This window comes from Canis lupus, chromosome 10 (genome assembly GCF_048164855.1).
Source record: "Canis lupus baileyi chromosome 10, mCanLup2.hap1, whole genome shotgun sequence".
Taxonomy (NCBI): domain Eukaryota; kingdom Metazoa; phylum Chordata; class Mammalia; order Carnivora; family Canidae; genus Canis; species Canis lupus.
In genome coordinates this window covers 21,182,841-21,203,636 of record NC_132847.1, presented here as the reverse complement: position 1 = coordinate 21,203,636, position 20,796 = coordinate 21,182,841, and the positions used below count along the sequence as shown (strand labels likewise).

The window sequence follows — 20,796 nt, the reverse complement described above, 5'->3', positions numbered from 1 at the left end:
TACTCATATTACATAGTTGTTCATCCACCCTCTTTTCTGGATAAGATGGAGTGTTTTATGGTTTGATTGGTTACTTAGGCCAGTTTTTACTTAAGGATGATTGTACCCTGAGGATATTTTACAGAAAATGATGATACTAGAAATATAGACTAGTAGAGTCCAAAAATTTTTTTATTGATAAAATATGTTTATTACTGATTGGGTATGCATTCTTTTGGGACTTTTTTTCCAGGTCAAAGTTAATTGAAGTGAGTGCTGTTCAGCCCAACATTGCCAACTTTGGGAGGTCCTTGTTGGGTGGCTACTGCTCCTCTTATGTGCCTGACTTTGTTCTTCAAGGAATTGGGAGTGATGAGAGGCTCCGTCAGTGTCTGGTATCAGATTTGTCTCATGCTGTGCAGGTGAGTTGCCTTCACTGCTATTGAATTTATTTAGAATAAACTTTGTTAACTGGTAGAACTCCCAAGTTACCTTATATTTTTGGTTATACTTCAAACACAGTCATTGTTCTCTGAATCTTGTCACTTTTGCACTTGCATGTGTGGTACCTGTCACCATGAAAGCAAGTAGAGAGTTTCAGGAATCTGTGCAATCAGAAATCTGAAATACAGAACTTACTGTGCATATTCATAGATGTTCATTATTAGATCATTTATATCAAAAAAATTGCAAGTGCTTAAATGTGAATGCAATTATTTTCTCTATTGCATTTTCAGATGGTTCATTGCTTATATATAGAAGTACAATAGCTTTTTGTATATTGATCTTATATTCTTCTACCTTGCTGAGCTTTCTTTTTTATTTATTTTAGAGAGAGAGAGGGAGCATGTAGGGGAGGGGCAGAGGGAGGGGGAAAAAGAGTCTTAAGCAGACTCTGTACTGAGTGTAGAGTCTGACTCGGGGCTCTGTCTCATGACCCTTAGATCAAGACCTGAGCCAGTACCGAAAGTCAGATACTTAACTGTGCCACCTAGGTGCCCCAACCTTGCTTTTATTAGTTCTTGTAGGTTTTCTTGGTGTAAATTCCTTAAGTTTTTCTACATACAGGTTCATGTCATTGATGAATAGATAGTCTTCTATCTTCCTTTCTAGTGTGGATGCCTTTTGTCTTTCTTGCCTGGTTGTATGGGCTAGAATGTTCAGTACAGTGTTGCATAGAAATGCTGATAGTGGACATCCTTGTCTTCTTCCTGATATTAGGAGAAAACATTGACTCTCATTATTAAGTATGTTGTTAGCTGCAGGGTTCTTATAGATGTCCTTTATCAAATGGAGAAAGTTTCCTTCTTTGTTGCCTCCACTTTTAAATCATGAATGGATGTGGCATTTTGTCTTAATATTTTTTCTGTACCTATTGATATGATCATTTGGGTTTTCTTCCTTAATCTGTTAATGTGTTAGATTATATTAGATATGGTAGATTTTTAGATGTTAACCGACTCTTGTATTCCTAGGGAAAAAAATTGCACTTGATCATGGTATATGGGTTTTTTTATATATTACTAGATGTGATTTGCTAATATTTTGTTATGAATTTTAGAATCTGTATTCAAAGGGATATTAGTCTTTAGTTTTCTTGTGATATGTTTGTCTGTCTTTAATAGTAGAATAATACTTTCCTCATAGAATGAAATGTGATTCATTCTCTATTTTCTGGAAGAGTTTCTGGAAGATTAGTATTATTTTTTTCTCCAAATGTTTGATACAATTTGCCTGTGAAGTCATTTGGACCTGGACTTTTAAAAAGAGTATTTTAAATTGGTGATTCAATTTCTTATTCTAGATTTATTCCAATTTTCTATTTCTTCTGAGTCAATTTTGATTATTTTCATCTTTCTAGGAATTAGTTTCATTTAAGTGACCTCATTTATTTGTTGGAATAAAATGGTTCATGGCATACATTTATAATCGTTTTAATTGCTATAAGTTCACTGGTTATGTCCCCTCTTTCATTCCTGATTATTGTAATCTGTGTTTTTTCTTTTTTCCCCAACCCTTCTAAAAATGGAATATTCCAAAGAAGAAGTAATTCAAGGCTTGACTTCATTAAAGTTATTTTTGGCACATAGGCATCAAAGATGAGTAGTCTGTGGCCCATGGGATCAATACCTGCTTTTTGTAAATTCATTTTTATTGGAACATGATTACCCACTTATTTATGTACTTTGTGACTGTTCAGGAGCCAAATTGAGTTATTGAGACAGAAACCTTATAGCCCCTAGGCCTAAAATATTTTCTCTATAGCTCTTTATAGAAGAAGTTTGCTGATTCCTGTCCTAGCTGAAGGTGTGTTAGTTTTATCTTTTCAGGGAAACAACTTTTGTTTTCACTGATTTTATCTATTTTTCTGTCTTTCATTAATTTCTATTCTCGTCTTTATTATTTCTTCCATGGGATGTAGTTTGCTCTTTTTTGCTAAGGTGGAAGATTAGCTTTTTAATTTGAAGTATTTTTTTCTTTTTACATTAGGCATTTAGCTCTAAATTGTCCTCTAAGCACTGCTTTCACTGAAGCTCATACATTTTAATCTTTTGATTTCATTTTCATTCACTTTATAATATTTTCTAATTTCCCTTGCCATTTCTTTGACCCATGGGTTATATAGAATTATGTTTTTGATCTCCAAATATTAGTGGAATTCTTAAATTTCCTTTTCTTGATTTCTGAATTAGTTTCATTGTGGTCAGAGAACAGACTTTGTATAATTTTAGTCCTTTTAAATTTATTGAGTCTTGTTCTATGGCTTAGCATGTGGTGTGTCCTGGAGAATGTTCTGTGTGCAGTTGAAAAAAATAGTCGGCTGTTGTTGGGCAGAATGTACTATAGATGTCAGGTTGAGTTGGTTGATAGCCTTTAGGTTCCCATGTTCATGCCGATTGTTCTGTGTAGTTGTTCCATGGTTTATTGAGCACGGAGTATTGAAGTTTCCAGCTTTTCTTGAATTTTCTGGTTTTTCCTTCATTTCCATGTGTCATTCTAATAATTTTTTTTCAACAAAACCTTCCCTTTTCTTTCTGTAACAACAGTTACATTAAAAAGGAATGGAGAAAGCCAACTGGGAAATCATTGGTGAGAAAATATGGCTCAGTGAGCAAGCAGTCTCTTAATTATTAGTCAGAAAGGTTAAAAGCTCCTGTGTTTGATCTTAAGTTGTGAAGTCTGGTGTTTTGTTTTATAGTAGGGAAATTATGAAAAATCTAAATAAAAACAAAGTTTGAAAGAAAACTTATCAAAACTCAAGTTCTTTACTTTCAAAAGCCATTTTGCTCAATCCTTTAACACCAATCAGATAAATGCTTACTGACATAGTGTATTCTGATACTCTAATAGTCCAAGAGATATATAGATGAAAAAGAAATAGCTTCCGATCTGGAGTTATTTACTTGGTAATGGAGGAAGTAAGGGAAGTATATGAATAAATGTAATACACATAAAAAACTAAATGCCTGAGGAAGGTACTAATAAGTAATGCTTCACAGGAAAGAATTTATATCAGTTAATGGTATTTGTCCTTCAGAGTACAGCAGCTTTTTCTATATTTTTCAGTTCTGTCCTCCCAGTGCCTAACAGAGTACTCTCAGTAAGTATTTTTTGAAATATTTGGCTAGGAAATCCGATGTGGGTTCTTAAAATGCTTTGTATTCTCTTGTTTTCCTTTATGTCTGACCTCAGTCTTTCAGTCTCTTTTTTCCCTCCATCTATACCCATTAGCACACACACTGTGTTCTTTGATGTTGTCTCTAGAAGCCGGGAATTGGAAGGGGTAACTGTCTCCTATTGAAGACAAAACATTTCAGTTTTGAAAATTTTAACCTTAGGAGTAGGAGGAATAGTAATAATAATAATAATCATTTAGTTTTTATTATAGCATTAATGTTTGCCAGGTGCTTAAACATAATGCTTCACTTAATTTTATGGTGCTTATTACTGTCATTCCTGTATTTCAGATATAGCACAGAGAGGTGTTTGAAGTTATATTAGATAGGGAATGGCAGAGCTAGAAATCAATACTGATCTACCTCTTCCTCAGTGATGCTCTTAAGCTTCTGTGCTTAATATATTCAAAACATTGTCCCTAAAACATACTGTCTCTAAAACAGATGAACAAAGGTCAATACAAATAAAATAGCAAAATTGGCATTAAAGAGCTTATAAGACTTTTATATTAGTGGTCCTACTTCTCTTGCTCTTAGAATCATTCCACTATGGCAAAAAGTAAGAGCTTTCTGTCTTCTCTGTGTTTTAGTAGCTGGGTTTCTAGTCTTTCCCTCTTATATTTTCATTTAATTATATAAAATATTTTATTATCAAAGATGCTTACAGAAAATTTTGAAGAAGTGAAAACTAAAATACCAAACTTGGGACATCTGGGTGGCTCAGCGGTTGAGTGTCTGTCTTCGGCTCAGGGTGTGATCCCGGGATCCGGAATTGAGTCCCACATCGGGCTCCCTGCATGGAGCCTGCTTCTCTCTCTGTGTCTCTGCCTTTCTCTTTCTGTGTCTCTCATGAATAAATAGGTAAAATCTTAAAAAAAAAAAAGATCAAATTTCATCTTAGCTTTAACAGGTTGGATTTTTATCATTCATTTTTCTCTTTCAGTTATAAAGTTTATATTTAATGGTTTTAATTATTGTGTGCTTATAATGTCCCACATTATATTAAACATGAGAACTATTTCTTATACACCTACATGGAAAACCATGTAGGAGCTTTTTAATAAATAAATCATTAGCACAGTACTTTCTTAAAAAAATACAGTCTTATTCTTCTGAACTGTATTAGTAGAGTGTCTTTTCTTTTTCTCCTCAGTTTCTAAGAAAGTGGTATTTTTCTTATTACCAAATTAAATATATATTTACTATAGAAATACTGAAATATGTAGAAAGCTAAGCACAAGTTTTCCCAACTCTAACATTCATTGGTAGCCATTCTTAATATAAAACCTCTTCCAGTCATTATGCAGTATGTGGCATCTGATAAAACCCAGACTTAGCCACTTCCTGTATATCCTAAGATATTTAACCTTGGTGTCCTTGGCTGTAATGAAAGTGATATTAATGTTATACCAGAGTTATACTGTGTGGTGTCTTGTACATATTAGGTACTCTCTGTCTTAAATCTTGTCATCATTCTTATTCTATGTTTTTATGTATATATAGGTATGTATGTGTGTATATACACACTTCATATACATATATAACTGGGACCTTTTGTGTGTGTGTGTGTGTGTGTATATATGCACATTTTTTACAGATATACATTTTTTCCTGTGTACATATGTATATATAGGGTTTTGATAATTTTTTCCACACTTTGTTTTTATGTAGATTTGCCATATAGTCTGCTATAGAGAACACTATAATTTATATTTTTATGTATAAATATGTATTTTATGTTACACATGTATATGAAATGTATGTATATGTAGCCACTGTGTGTGTGTGTGTGTGTGTGTATGTGTATTTTTATATATGGTATTATCTTTGATGTTTTGAATTCTGCTTTTATTACCTAACAGTTGATTTCAGGGAATTTCCCCATATCATTAACATACTTTGTAAACATTGTAATGTTTATTCGTTACTCCATGGTTTTGTCATAGGCTTAGGTTTTTTAACCTTTCTCCTATTGCTCAACTCTTTTCCCCCAGTTTTATTTTGATATATAATTGATATATTAATCATGTTGTACTCCTTCAACTAATATATTACATATGTATATATTGCAAATGACTACTATGGTAAGTTTAGTTACCATCCATCACCTCATATGGTTACACATTTTTTTCATCACCTCATATGGTTACACATTTTTTTCTTGTGATGAAAACTTTTTTAAAAAGATTTATTTATTTATTACAGAGTGTGTACACGAGTGGGGGGGAGGGACAGTGGGAGAGGAAGAGAGAGAATCTTCAGCAGACTCCCACTGACTGAGGAACCCAACATGGGGCTGGATCTCGAAGACCCTGAAATGATCAACTGAGCTGAAATCAAGAGTCTGATGCTTAACTGACTGAGCCACCCAGGCATTCCTCTCGTGATGAGAACTTTTAAGATCTATTCCCTTAGCAACTTTCAGATATACAATACAATGTTAAGTATAGTCTCCATGCTGTACATTACATGTCCAGAACTTCCTTAAAGCTGGAAGTTTGTACCTTTTGACCAGCTTCACCCATTTCTTCCATCTGCATCGCTCCTACCCCTCTCACCCACCAATCTGTTCTCTGTTTCTGTGAGTTTGGATTTTTTAGATTCTCTGTGTGTAAGATAGTACAGTATTTGCTTTTCTCTGTCTCACTTCACTTAGCATAATGCCTTTAAGGTTCATATGTATTGTTGCAAATGGCAGGATTTCCATCTTTCTCATGGCTGAATACTATTTGTGTGTGTGTGTGTGTATCACATCTTTATTCATTGATGGAAAGTTTGGTGTGTCTTTCTGGCTGTTGTGAATAATGGTACAATGGACATGGGAGTGCAGATACTTCTTTGATAGCCTGTTTTCATATCTACTGAATATATGTATACCTAGAAGTGATATTGCTGGAGGATATGGTAGTTCTGTTTTTAATTTTTTGGGAACCTCCATACCGTTCTCCATAGTGGCTGCACCAATTTACATTCCCACCAGCAGTGCACAAGTGTTCTCTTTCTTCACACCCTCTCCAGTACTTGTTATCCTCTTGTCTTGATAACAACCATCCTGTCAGGTGTGAAGTGATACCTCATGTGGCTTAGATTTGCATTTCCCTCATAATGAGTGATGTTGAGTACTTTTTATGTCCATTTTGGTTAAATGCAGGTCTTCTTTGGAAAAAAATGTTCAGTTTCTCTGCCCATTTTTTAAATCAAATTATTAGCCCCCCCCTTTGCTGTTGAGATATATGAATTCTTTATGTATTTTGGATATTAACCTTTCAGCTGATAAATGGTTTGCAAATATTTTCCCCCATTCGGTAGGCTGCTTTTTCATTTTGCTGTTGGTTTCTTTTGCTGTGCAAGAGCATTTTAGTCTAGTTTGCTTTCATTGTCTTTGCTTTTGGTGTCAAATCTAAAAAATCATTGTCAAGACTAATACCAGAGATCTTACTCTGATATTTTTATGCTTTTGGGTTTTATGTTCAAGGCTTTAATCAGTTTCAGTTGAATTTTGTGTATGGTGTACAGTACGGATCTACATTCATCCTTTGGCCTATGGCTGTCTAATTTTTTCCAGCACCATCTATTGAAGAGACTATCCTTTCTCCATCCTATATTCTTGGCTCCTTTGTTATATGTTAATAGAGCACTAAGCATGAGTTTATTTCTGGGTTCTCTGTTTTTTATTGCTCATCTTTTTCTTTCTTTTACTGTCGATATTGATACTTCTGTGTTTTAAGAACATAGGACAATTTTTTTTAGGCTAGATCACCAGAAATGGGGTTGTTGGCCAGTGTTAAAGGCTAGGATTATTTTCATATTCTTGATGTATGTTTGTTAGTTTCTTCTCCAAAAGGCAATGCCAATTTGAACAGCAGTTTGCAGTATCTTTAAGGCCTGTTCCCTCTGCTACATTGAGGGTCTCATTATAATTTTGAAAGGTGATTGAAGAAACTTGCTAGTTTTGTAGAGAGTACACTGAAATTGATTTGGAACATTTTTAGTTCAAATGTGCAGTTTACGAGGCCATGTTTGAATACCTAGCAGGCAATTGAAAAATCAGGTTTTGTTATGAGATGGAGATATGGAAGTATCTGATAGAGAAAAGATTAGAGATTTTATGTATTGACATTCTGGAAATGCCTGAGAGAGAAAAAAGGCTGGTAAGATTGTGGATGAATTTGTATTATAGAAGTCATGAAACTCAGAAAAGAAGGTTTAAGAAAAATAAAGCATTGTATTTATTGTTTCTTACATAAATTACTTCCATTTTATGACTAGGAATTATCTAAGGCTGGATACAAAGATTGTGGGAGAAGCTACTACAAGGTCTTACTTGAGAATATACTATCATCTGCTGTAGGCTTTCTTTTCCAGAAGTTGATGATGAAGGGAAAGACTGGGATTGTCTAAATTGAAATTTTATCAGATAAGGACATTGCATATGACAGTCCATTGAGTGGAAATGAGCAATAAAAATGAATAGTATTGCCCTCCACTTTGTTTTTTAAACAACTTCTAAAGTGATTTTGATTTGAATTATTTCTGATCATAAGCTTGGTATTTAGGCTCTTCTCACTTGGAAAGCTACTGACTTGGAACCATTTTTCTTTCCTTTACCAAAACATAGTTTTTGTAAGTTTTGGTTAGATAAACCATTTAACAAACCAACAAAAGAGAGAGGCAAACCAAGAAATAGATTCAATAGAACAAACTGATGGTTACTGGAAGGGAAGTAGGCAGAGGTGGGAGGATGAAATAGGTGATGAGGATTAAGGAGGGCAAGTGTTGTGATGAGCATCAGGTGCTGCATGGAAGTGTCGAATCACTAAATTCCACACTTGAAACTAATACTACACTGTATGTTAACTAACGAATTTAAATAAAAACTTGTGGTGGGGGAAGAAAAATCTTAGCCACATGCCTTTTGATTGAAGGGCTATAAAGTTAATTTCTAAAATGGTTTGTAACCTTTTTAAACAAGGTATATTTTGTAGCTGCTTCCTCATTATCTGTTTAGGCATTTCCTTGTGAAGATAATGGTTGTACCTCCCCCCCAATCATAATTTTCATCTCCTAAAGATGCCCACTGCTTGTGAAAGTATCTGCCTTTAACAGTTTGTTACTCCATTTTGGTTATTTGAGCATGCTTCTTGCCTTATTTTTCTTTTATAACTGTAGAAATACATTAAAATATATTAACTGTTACCTTGTTTCTTAAAAATGCAAGGAATACCTTACATCTTTAGATGTATGTAACATTTCCAAAATTATATTTCAGTAATTAAGTTGATTAATTAAAACATGTTATATTCTTGGTAAGAGCTGAATAAGAAATATTTGAGTACTATTTTATAAAAACAAATATAAAGTTCAGAGTTTCATGGAAAGTTTTCGCAGTGTGTCTTTCCAAGCCATTCTCCTCTTCCCCACTTCTCAGTATCACATTTCACTAATTTAGTCATAGGCATTTACTTATGTCTCTGAGTCTTCTCATGATATTCTCACTTACAGAATTATCCATATTCCTCTTTTGTTTTGCACCAGCAGTCCAATCCATACTTAAATTTATAGCCCTGTGTCAGTTCTACTGTGAAACTCCCGATCACACAAAACCCATTATTGTCCTCTTCTGCTACCCCAGCACTTGATGCCTGTTTTGTCTGTTAAACATATGTCTTTTTATAGCCATTTGTATTTATTTTTATCTCCCATACAGGACTGTGAACTCCATTGTCTTTGTTTACTTAGCTTCAAGCCAAAAGCCTTATTCATAGTGGTTGTTCATTTACTGGGCAAAGGGATATCCTTTGGGCATGCCAAACCTGGGTTTACCAGGGAGCAAACATTCTTTGTTATAAAATTGTACTAACAGTACAACTTTGAAAGAAAAAAGGCCATTGGGTTCATGTATTTCAAATACTAGGTTTTTTAAAGGTTTTATTTATTTATTTATTAATGAGAGACAGGTAGAGAGAGGCAGAGACATAGAGGGAGAAGCAGGCTCCCTCCGGGGAGCCTGATGTGGGACTTGAACCCAGAACCCCGGGATCATGCCCCAAGCCAAAGGCAGACACTCAACCACTGAGCCACTCAGGCGTCAGTAAATTCATTGAATGATCAAAAGACTGGTGACAATTAACTTCTGGATTAAAGAATACAGAGTTCTGCAAACTGATGGCTGTCAGAATGGAGGTGGGAGGTGAGGGATGGGTAAAATAGGTAATGGGGATTAAGGAGTGCATTTGCTGTGATGAGCCCCAGGTAATGTATGGAATTGTTGAATTACTATATCATATACCTGAAACTAATATTACACTGTATGTTAACTTACTGAATTTAAACAAAAACTTTTTAAAAAGAGTTCTGGGGATACCTGGGTGGCTCATTGTTGAGCATCTGCCTTCGGCTCAGGGCCTGATCCCAGATCCAGGATTGAGTCCCGCATCGGGCTCCCTGCATGGAGCCTGCTTCTCCCTCTGCCTGCGTCTCTGCCTCTTTCTGTGTGCATATCTCATGAATAAATAAATCTTTAAAAAATTAAAAACAAAAAGAGTTCTGGTAATGAATCTCTACAGTGATTATTTTTCTTTTTTTTTTTTTTTTTTGAGATTTACTTATTTGAAAGAAAGAGAGTGAGGGGGGGCAGAGGGAAAAGAGAGAGAATCTCAAGTAGACTCCCTGCTGAGCATGGAGCCCAGCTGAGTCTTGATCTCATGAGCCTGAGATCATGACCTGTGTTGGATGCTTAACTAACTGAACCACCCAGATTCCCCTAGGGATGGTTTCTATAAGATGTCTCAGGGTATTTGTTACTGAGCTAATTAAATATTCCATTTTCCACTGTTAAGAATTCTTTGGCAATAGCTGTCAGAATTTAATATTCTTTTATTCTGTTTTTGATATCTCTTCCTTGCCTTATTTTCATTAACATTTATTTGAAAACTTCATTTGCTCATTATAAGATGAATTCTTCTTTCCAGCATCCAGTGTTGGATGAACCAATAGCAGAAGCTGTCTGTATTATAGCAGATATGGATAAATGGACTGTTCAAGTGGCCAGTAGCCAGAGACGGATGACAGATAATAAATTGGGAAAGGAAGTATTGGTTTCCAGTCTTGTGTCCAACCTGCTTCATTCCACTCTTCAGCTTTATAAACATAACTTGTCTCCAAATTTTGTAAGTATGTATAAGGCTTGAATTATTTAGCACTCTGAGAGCTGACAATTTTATTTAGTATATGCCTACATTGAATACTGCTGTTAGCTTCATCACTGTTTCTTGGAAAAAAGTGGTTATAGACTGAAGGTTTGTGTTCCTTTAAAATCCATGTGTTGATGCCCTAACACTCAGTATGATGGTATTTCGAGATGGGCCTTTGGCAGATAATTAGGGTTAGATGAGGTGACGAGGGTGAAGCCCTTATGCTGGGATTCATGACCTTCTATGAAAAGGGAACACAAGCAGAGGCAGTCATCTCTGTGCCCAGGTGAGCTCTCGCCAGAACTGGACTATGCTAGCACCCTGACCTTTATACTTCCAATCTCCAGAACTATGAGAAAATAATTCTCTTTTTTTAAGTCATTTAATCTGTGCCATTTTATAATGGCAGCCCAACCTGACTAAGACAGAGGGGGATCTCTACATGTCTATTTATTGTATGGTTTCAGCAGCTAGAATTTAGTGCCTGACTAGTTTAATGTAAGATATAGACATGTAGTGTCCTCACGTTTTGTGCAGAATGCCAGTGCTTTCTAGAGCCTCATTGTCATGTCAGGACTTTGAATGATCCCTCTTCATAATACTGAATAACTTCTTACTGAAGACACTATTTTCCAACTTTCAAATTTCTTTTTTTTTTTTCTTGTTAGGACAGATACAATACAGCTTATTTAAAAACCTCTGTAGAGCAACATGATAAAGTCCACATTTCACAAAACCACAGCTAACATTATTCTCATTGGTGAAATATTAAAAGTTTTACCCTTATGATCATGGACAAGACATGGGTAGCCCACTGTCACCACTTCTAGTCAACATAATACTGGAAAGCCCTAGTCAGAGCAGTTTCACCACTTCTATTCAACCTAATACTGGAAAGCCCTAGTCAGAGCAGTTGAGCAAGAAAAAGAAATGAAAGGCATCCAAATTGGAAAGGAAGAAGTAAAATTATCCCTGCAGATGATATAATCTTTAATGTAGAAAACTTAAAGATTCCACAAAAAAAAACTGTTAGAGCTAAAAATGAGCAAAATAATTGAAAGATACAAAATCAGTGTGCAAATATAGTTCGATTTACATACACTATGTATGTACAGTAGACTGTACTGTATTGTGAGTCTGAGCCTGTATAGCAATGAACAGTCTAAAATGGAAGTTAAGAAAGCAATTAAAATAGCATCAAAAGAATAAATTACTTAGTAATAAATTAGACCATGCACAAAAGACTTGTATACTGAAAACTAGAAAACATCGCTGAGAGAAATTAAAGAAATGGAAAGACATTTTGTGTTCATAGATTGGAAGACCCAATATTATTAAGATCACAGTACTATTCAAAGTAATCTACAGGTTCAATGCAATCCTTATAAAAAATCCCAATGACTTCCTTTTTTTATTTTTATTTTTATTTATTTTTTTTAAATTTTTTTTTTTGAAGAAATAGATGCATCCTAAAAATTTGCATGAACTCTCAAGGCACCTGAAGAGCCAAAATAATCTTTAAAAAAAGAACAAAGATGGAGGACTCACACCTCCCAGTTTCAAAACTCATTACAAAGTGATAGTAATCAAAACAGTGTGACACTGGCATAAGGACAAACATATAGGCCAATAGAATTTAATAGTCCAAAAATAAACCCTTACTTATATGGCCATTTGGTTTTAGACAAGGGAAACAGGACCATTCAAAGAGGAAAGGGACCTTTGCAATAAATCATGCTGAGAAAATTGGATATCCACATGGCAAGTACCCTTACCTTATGCCTTGTACAGAAATGAACTCAAACTTGAATCTGACTTAAATCGAAACCTAAGTGCTTAAACTATCTGTAAAACTGTTCAAAGAAAACATAGGGGATAATCTTTATGGCATTTGATTTGGCAAATATTTCTTGGATTTAACACCAAAAGCATAGGCAACAAAAGTAAGAGGTAGATACATGGGATTTTGTCAAATTGAAATCTTTGTTTACCAAAAGACACCATCAAATGAAAAGACAATATGCAGAGCAGGAGAAAATATTTGTAAATCATATATCTTCAGAGATTGATATCCAGAGTAACAAAGAAAAACTCAGTTTAAAAATAGGCAAATAGGGCAGCCTGGGTGGCTCAGCAGTTCAGCGCTGCCTTCAGCCCATGGCCTGATCTGGAGACCTGGGATCAAGTCTCATGTCAGGCTCCCTGCATGGAGCCTGCTTCTCCCTCTGCCTGTGTTTCGGCCTCTCTCTCTCTCTCTCTCTCTCTCTCTCTCGTGTGTGTGTGTCTCATGAGTAAATAAATAAATCTTTTAAAAAAATTAAAGAATAAAAATAGGCAAATAGACATTTCTCTAAAGAAGATGCATAAATGGTCATTGAGCATATGAAATGATCTTTAGGAAAGTACAAATTAAAACCAAAGTAAGATACTCCTTCACACTCATAGTGTGGCTATGATCAAAAACATAAAAGCATCAAGTATCCTAAATGTGGAGAAATTGGAACCCTTGTACGTCACTGGTGGGAATGTAAAATGCCCCAGCTGCTGTGGAAAACACCTTGGCAGTTCCTCAAGAAGGTTAACATTGTATTTGTCCTGTAATCCAGAAGTTCTGCCTTTGAGGTTTTACTCAAAACATTTGAAAGCAGGGACTCAAATAATTGTACCATCATGTTTACGGCAGCATTATTTACAATAGCCAAAAGTTGAAACAACTTGGGTCCATTAACAAATGAATGGATAAGCAGAATGTGTATTAATACATAGAATGGAATATTTCAGCCATGAAAAGGAATGACATTCTGATACAATATGGATGAACCTTGAATACATTATGCTAAGTAGAATAAGTAGAAAGGACAGATTAATTACAGGATTCTACTTAAATGAGGTATCTAGAATAGGCAAATTCAGAGAGAGAGAGGAAGTAGAGATTACCAAGGGCTTGGGGGAGGAGGGTATGAGGATTTATTATATAATGGGTACAGAGTTAATGTTCAAGAAAATGAAAAAAGTTCTGGACATGGAAAGCGATGATGGTTATACAACACTGTGACTGTACTTAATGCCACTGAATTGTATACTTAAAAATGGGTAATATGGGACATCCCCTATGTGGCTCAGTTAGGTGTCCGACTCTTGATCACATCTCAGGTCTTGATCTCAGGGTCGTGAGTGCATGCCGTGTGGTGGATAATATGGTAAATTCACAAATATATGTAAATTACATACAAAGTTTGTGTGTTTGTGTGTGTGTATTATATATATACATAGTTTCTATTTTGTTTTGCCAAGAAGAAAGTGGGTTTTTATTAGCAGTTTGGTTTTTTTTTTTTTTTTTTTTTTTTAAGTAAGCTCCATGTCTAATTGAGGCTTAGACTCACAGCCCTGAGTACTAGAGTCCCACACAGTACCAACTGTGCCATCCAGGTTACCCCTATTAGTAGTTTTAATAGTTGAATTTCATTGGAAAGGAACACCCTGCAAGAATTTAGTGCTTTAACACCTGAAATTCATATTTTTTCCTCAAATGTATAGTTTCAATTCACATGCAAAACCACCTGTTTTATTAAATTGAGCAACTTAGTTGATAATAAATGAAGTGTATATATTTTAGTTTTTGATGTTCTAGCCTAAAAATGTCTTTTTTCTAGTAAGGACTACTGAGCATTCTCTGTGGGCTACTGCCAACTTTTTTCTTTAACTCTCCATGGGATAATAACTCTCCATGGGATAATGTATTTCCTATAGACATACATTTGAAATGCATCAATTTATGAGTGTTACATTTATCAAATTTGGAATAAAAACATCTTCTAAGTCCTGGAAATGTGTAGTGGTGGGATCCCTGTGTGGCGCAGCGGTTTGGCGCCTGCTTTTGGCCCAGGGCGCAATCCTGGAGACCTGGGATCAAGTCCCACATCGGGCTTCCGGCACATGGAGCCTGCTTCTCCCTCTGCCTGTGTCTCTGCCTCTCTCACTCTCTCTCTCTCTCTCTGTGACTATCATTAAAAAAAAAAAAAATGTGTAGTGGTGATAATTTCATATCTTTTTAAATGTACTTAATGCTTCTCACTTTCACACTTAAAAATGGTAGAATGGTAAATTTTATGTTATGTTTAATTTACTGCATTTAAACAAAAACTCTATAGGATCTAAATCTATAGGATCTAAACTCTATAGGATGAATTAGAGAAAAATTTACACTCCTTTTAGCTAAAATTATGTGCTTTAAAAATGTGCTCCAAGTTTTAATTTATATAGGAGTAACTAAACTGAATTGTCATAAACATGTTGCTTTGGAATTTGCCATCACTTTGAATTAGAAAATGTTTTCTGACCTGATCTTTGTTTCCCCCTTAACTGCAGTGTGTAATGCATCTAGAAGACCGATTACAGGAGTTATACTTCAAGAGCAAAATGCTATCTGAGTACCTGAGGGGACAGATGCGTGTTCACGTCAAGGAACTAGGAGTGGTTCTAGGGTATGTTTATGGTTTCTTTTTGGCTTTGTTTTCTCATTGCACTTTCTTTAGGCAAAGAATATTCCCCAGAATTGCCTTTTTTCCTTTAAAGTCCTTTTCCTATTAGAAATTGGATACTGTTGTCAGTTGGGTTGCTCTATACCATATAAAAGCAGATTCCTAGCTTCCACTGATCTGAAAAGCATCATCTCTTGTACTATTACAATAAGTTGAGAAACTTGTAATTTACAAATATTGTAAACTCATCATTTCCAGCATCTGCCCTGCCATCCAGATGAGCTGATTGAAGTAACACTATTCTGTGGGTGGTAGTACATTACCTACATATTATTACTCCTACCCCATTACCTTTATACCCCATTATCTTTATACCATGTCTGTCTATTTTGCAGTTATCCCTGGGAAGAATATACTTTTCTAAAATGCTAACTGAAGGAGGAACAGGAAATTAGTGGGAGACATTGTCTAGCCTTTTTATCATATTCTGTAGTCACTTTGCCTGTATTCTATGGCTACTTCCTGTGCATGTGTGTATGTATGTGTGTGAATTATTTCCTGAAATCCTAATTGCACAAATTAAAACAAACTAAAAATCTTTGAAATTAAGCTTTTTAGAAGGGAGAGCCAACATCAAGTAGCAACTGTGTGTCAGAAACCAAATTAAATATTACTATTTAATATTATTTCTTATCTTGATTGGAATAGATGATTCTGTGTCATGCCTTTATTTTTTTATTTTTTATGCCTTTATTTTTAAAAAATTTAAACTAGTTTTTAATGTAGTTTGCATATAACCAAATTTTACAGTACATTTTGGCATAAAATGAAAATTGTCAGTGACTTTTCCCCAACTTCTGACTCTCACCAAACACAATTAATGGATTGTGTCTTCTTACAGAATTTTTAAATATATAGGATAAAAAGTATAATTTGGTTTACTTTCTGTATATCATCATGCAACTTGCCTTTTAATATATTGTGAATGTTTGTTCATATAAGTAAAAACTGATTTATCTCCATACTTTTAATGGTTGTATAGCATTTCATTATGTGGTAGAATTTAGATTATTTTCAGGTTTTGTACTGTTACAAATCAATGCTAGAATGAATATAAATCTTTGCAGTTTGTAGGATAAATTCTTAAAATTTTTTAGTTAAAGGATAGATGTATTAAATTTTTGATGGATATTGTTATCGTGATAGGTAAAACTAAATAAAGGTCATCAGAAAAGTATCAGAATAAATTCTCACAGACAATAGGAAGCATATTCTTCCTACTGCTGGCTATTGCCAGAGTTTTCCATCTTTGTCAAGCTACTAGCTGAAAAAAATATATAATATGATTTTATTCAGATTAATTCTCTGTGAATGAGTCTACATAACTTTTTTTTTTTTTTAACATAACCTTTTCTATGTTTTTGGCCACTTTTTTCCCTATAAAAAGGGAAAGGATGTATTTTTTAAGAAGCTCCCCACCCCCCAAAAAAAGCTTCCCTTACTTCTTCCTAGTACTTTTTTTTTTTTTTTTTTAAGATTTTATTTATTTGAGAAAGAGCAAGAAAGTGAGCACATGTGAGCAGAGGAAGGGGCATAGGGAGAAGGAGAGAATCTCAAGCAGTATCCACTTGTTCTGAGTGCAAAGCCCAATGTGGGGCTTGATCTCATGACCCTGAAATTATAACCAGAGCTGAAACCAAGAGTTGGACACTTCACTGACTGAGCCACCCAGGCACCCCTAGGTACTTCTATAAAAACTTTTTTTTTTAAAGTACGTTGGGGATCTTTTTTTTTTTTTTTTTTAAGATTTTGTTTATTCATGAGAGACACAGAGAGAGAGAGAGAGAGAGGCAGAGAGAGAGAGAGAGGCAGAGACACACAGGCAGAGGGAGAAACGGGCTCCATGCAGGGAGCCCGACGTGGGACTTGATCCCAGGTCTCTAGGATCACACGCTGGGCTGGAGGTGGCTCTAAACCACTGAGCCACTGGGGCTGCCCTATAAAAACATTTATATCCAAAACAGTATAGGTGGACACAGTCACTCTATTATTATACTTTGTTGTATTTGTTAGATACTATCCCTTGCCCTAATGCCTAGTCTATTAGATCAGTGAGATGCCTTCCTACATCCATGACTTGTTACTTACTCTTGGGTTTCAGTAGTTTCTGTTTAAAAAAATCTTTTGTTCTAGTTTTTACTTACTGAAACATTTCCAGTTTGTGTAATCTTCAACTCTCTTCTTACCCTTTCTTTTCCTTTTCGCCAAAGTGGCCTAGGTTCTTGAATGCTGAAACATGGTACATAGATAGCAGTCATTGCCTGTAAGACACATGTCCTGGTACAGAGAGCCTAAACTGAGATTTTTTTTTCTTTATTTCAGGATTGAATCCAGTGATCTTCCTCTTCTGGCTGCTGTAGCAAGCACTCATTCTCCATATGTTGCTCAGATACTCCTTTAACATAAAGGTTGTTAGGAATTAACTTCAGTATAAAGTTAAATAGAAACCAAGGAAGCAGATACAACATTTGTTTATGGCAGTTTTTTGTTTTTTTGTTTTTTTTTCCCTGTTAGACTTCCATCTGAATGAGTCAAATGCCTGGGTATCCTGTGTTGCAGTACATATTGTGTGATCATTGGATTATTCTTCCTTTTGGCTGGACTTTGGGTGGTGGTGTATTTTAAACCAAGTTAAACGAAAACAGCATAAATAATTTTGAGGGAAAGCATTTGAAAAAGCCAAAGTGTAGAAATTTCTAAATGAATAACATCAAGGAATTTCATATGATCACTCCCGTGTTGCCACACTCATAAATAGCAATGGATGTCTCCAATTAAATGGCTCAGAAATAGTCATTTCATTAGTTTTAATTCCTTATTTCTAAGGTATAGATAGATCTATAAAAGCTTATTTGTTCTTTTGTTTTTCAATTCAAAATAGCTAATTTTGGGGGTATCTCTTAAAGTATTTTAAACAGCCTGTTAATTATAATAAATCCAGAATAATGAGTGTAAATGTGTGTATGTTATCCATCCAAGTGTACATATGTATCTATTTTTTAAAAAAGCAGAGGTAAGAAATACAAGATTGATTGGTAAACATGCCTTTTTTAAAAATAATATTTTCAACTAGTATCAATTGTAAATAGTGTTTAAATGTTACTCTGTGGTGAATTTTCTGTTCATACACCCTAAAATAAACTAAAGCCGATCTTTTTTTAAGGCTGAGGAATGTAGATTCCCCAAATAAGAATACAACTTTATACTATTTGTTTTGTTTATAAGTATAAGCTAATTCTTATAAATGTTAATATTTACATATTTGCATCTAATTTAATAAATGAAAATTAGGATTAAAAATTACACCAAAGCATTGGGAAAAATAATACTATTTTCTTTAAAAGTGCTCAGGTAGCCAAGGCCTTTGCTTTCAGTATCAGCCCTTCTTAAACCCACAGGAACTGAATATTTTTCTCAGTCCTTCATAATATTCAGTTTACACTAATAGAGCTCGTTAACTCTTAAAATTCTTCTCTTTTAATAGTCTGTCCCTTCCAAAATCTAATTTTTTCAAATATTTTCACTTTTCAATTGTTAATGTTTTTGTATATATTGCCGAGTGTTGCTTATGAGAAAGGCTAATATGGAACCAAACTCTTGTAAGTAATGTAAATAGAAAGATAGGTAGATAAAGTTTTCAATATACTCTACTACCTCAGTTTACTTGAATACTACATTATAGTTTATTCTTATCTGATCTAAGATATGTTTAATGCTAGAAGTGAAATTGGTTTCTGCTTTCATGGACTATTTTCATCATAATTGATTAGCTTAAAAAACCCACTTGCTTATTCTCTTACTAAGTACAATTACTGTATGATATATTCATTCTTGCTGTTTGAATTTTCAGTAATTAAGGAAAATTCCTGTGGTTCGTTTAGTCTTTGGCCTTGAATTTATAGTGTTGGGTCACATTTTGCCTTGTTCTTTATGTATTCAAGAAATCTCCAACTAGGCAAGAAATGGTTGTTTTGATGGAGTGTAAACCTGAAATTGTTGTGCCTGCAATCACTTGCCCCTGTGTCCTATCAGCTGATCCCAGTTAGTACTTGAGTCTCCTATGGATGACTTGCTGCCAGAGTGTTTATGATTCTGTTTTCTTTGGCTTAATTTCCGTATTCCATTAATTATTGAAATTCTTCCCTCTTATTGCTTGGAGTTCTATGAATCAATCTCTTTGGCAGAATTCGGAATATAGGCAGATTCATATGTGGGCCATTGTACATTATTTTTTTATTGTAGTTCAGAATGATATGTAGCAGGTAGATAATGTCTGTTTTTGCTTGTTTCCTTAATTAATCATCAAACTATTCACAGTCCTGTTTGAAATCTCTTAATTATCATTTAGGAAATCTAGCCTTCAATAAATGGATGGCCCATGCTACTGTTCTTTTTAAAGCTAAGCTTTGCTCAGAAGGAAGAGGCCTATAGTTTCTCATAGAATCATTAATCCTTATAGGATTCCTGAGTTTTATAATTCCTAACCCACTGTAATTTCTACCTTCATCATAGTCTTGTTTTTCTTACACAAAGCCCAAGGAATGAGCTGCTACTTCTTTAAAGTGTGATCATTATGATGAATGTGAAGAGTTTTGGCCTGTTCAAAATAATTTTTTCAACTTCTTATGGTACAGATAGATGTGTTACATATTTTAAAAACCTGTTTATTGCAATAGGAAAAAAACCTGTTGCAACAGGACATGAAAAAGGGATATTTTACATTATAGATTTAAAACTAATTTTTCCTTGTATATAAACTAATTGGTTTGATTTGAAATATTCCTGGCTTTTATTAATATGTCTTAATTTTGAGTTTGAAAATGTTAAGTGCAATAAACATTCTAGCACAGATTTCATTTTGTTGCAATTGGCATACACTGGGGATGATCACTTTTAAAAAAAAGTAGGCATACACAATGCCTACTTCTGGTGGATGTCTTATGAGATTGTTCTGCTTTCTCTAAGTTATTTAGATGGTGGGATATGTAAAATGTACATACTTGTTCCTTGTTCTGTATACATTTCTCAAATGTACACCTGTATTATAATAACCTCCCAGTTCTAGGGGAAATTTGTGCAATAAATACACGTCAATTTGATGGACGATATTGGTCTTTTATTTCATATTTGATCAGGTATATTCAATATTGTAGACTCTGGTGTCTGTTGACTTGTATTCTTTTCACAAGTGTGGCACTTCTAGATATGTGACTTTGCTCATAATGTCATTCTTTAATCCCAAATTTCTTTACTGGTATTTAGTAGAATCTGCTTTCTGAAGCGGTTGTGCGAATCAAGTGAAATAATCAAATTTTATCAATTTATCTCAATGCATTCTTGGCTGCTGCTATTATTGAGTAAACTGTCCAGCCTCCCCACTATTCTCCCAGTGGTTGTGGGGAGAAT

At 34.5% G+C, this 20,796-nt stretch overlaps 1 protein-coding gene and 1 long non-coding RNA gene across 11 annotated transcripts in view; one reads left to right on the top strand and one right to left on the bottom strand.

The window, feature by feature from the left end:
* Positions 1-20,796, bottom strand: part of LOC140641305 (uncharacterized) — a 68,224-nt gene that overhangs the window by 41,756 nt on the left and 5,672 nt on the right. For 2 of the 4 annotated variants that reach the window (XR_012037852.1, XR_012037851.1), the window contains exon 3: positions 4,322-4,524. This is a non-coding gene — a long non-coding RNA (uncharacterized lncRNA). Of the gene's footprint in view, positions 1-238; positions 1,191-4,321; positions 4,525-20,796 lie in introns of those variants that run through there. The other 2 variants (XR_012037850.1, XR_012037853.1) reach the window with 2 other exon arrangements.
* FNIP1 (folliculin interacting protein 1) overlaps positions 1-20,796 on the top strand; it is a 154,999-nt gene that overhangs the window by 133,982 nt on the left and 221 nt on the right. For 5 of the 7 annotated variants that reach the window (XM_072840903.1, XM_072840906.1, XM_072840909.1 and 2 more), the window contains 4 exons: positions 233-401; positions 10,628-10,825; positions 15,218-15,333; positions 17,713-20,493. In XM_072840903.1, coding sequence (XP_072697004.1) covers positions 233-401; positions 10,628-10,825; positions 15,218-15,333; positions 17,713-17,791 — 562 coding nt within the window. In that variant the 3' untranslated portion in view covers positions 17,792-20,493. Of the gene's footprint in view, positions 1-232; positions 402-3,546; positions 9,947-10,627; positions 10,826-15,217; positions 15,334-17,712; positions 20,494-20,796 lie in introns of those variants that run through there. The other 2 variants (XM_072840904.1, XM_072840910.1) reach the window with 2 other exon arrangements.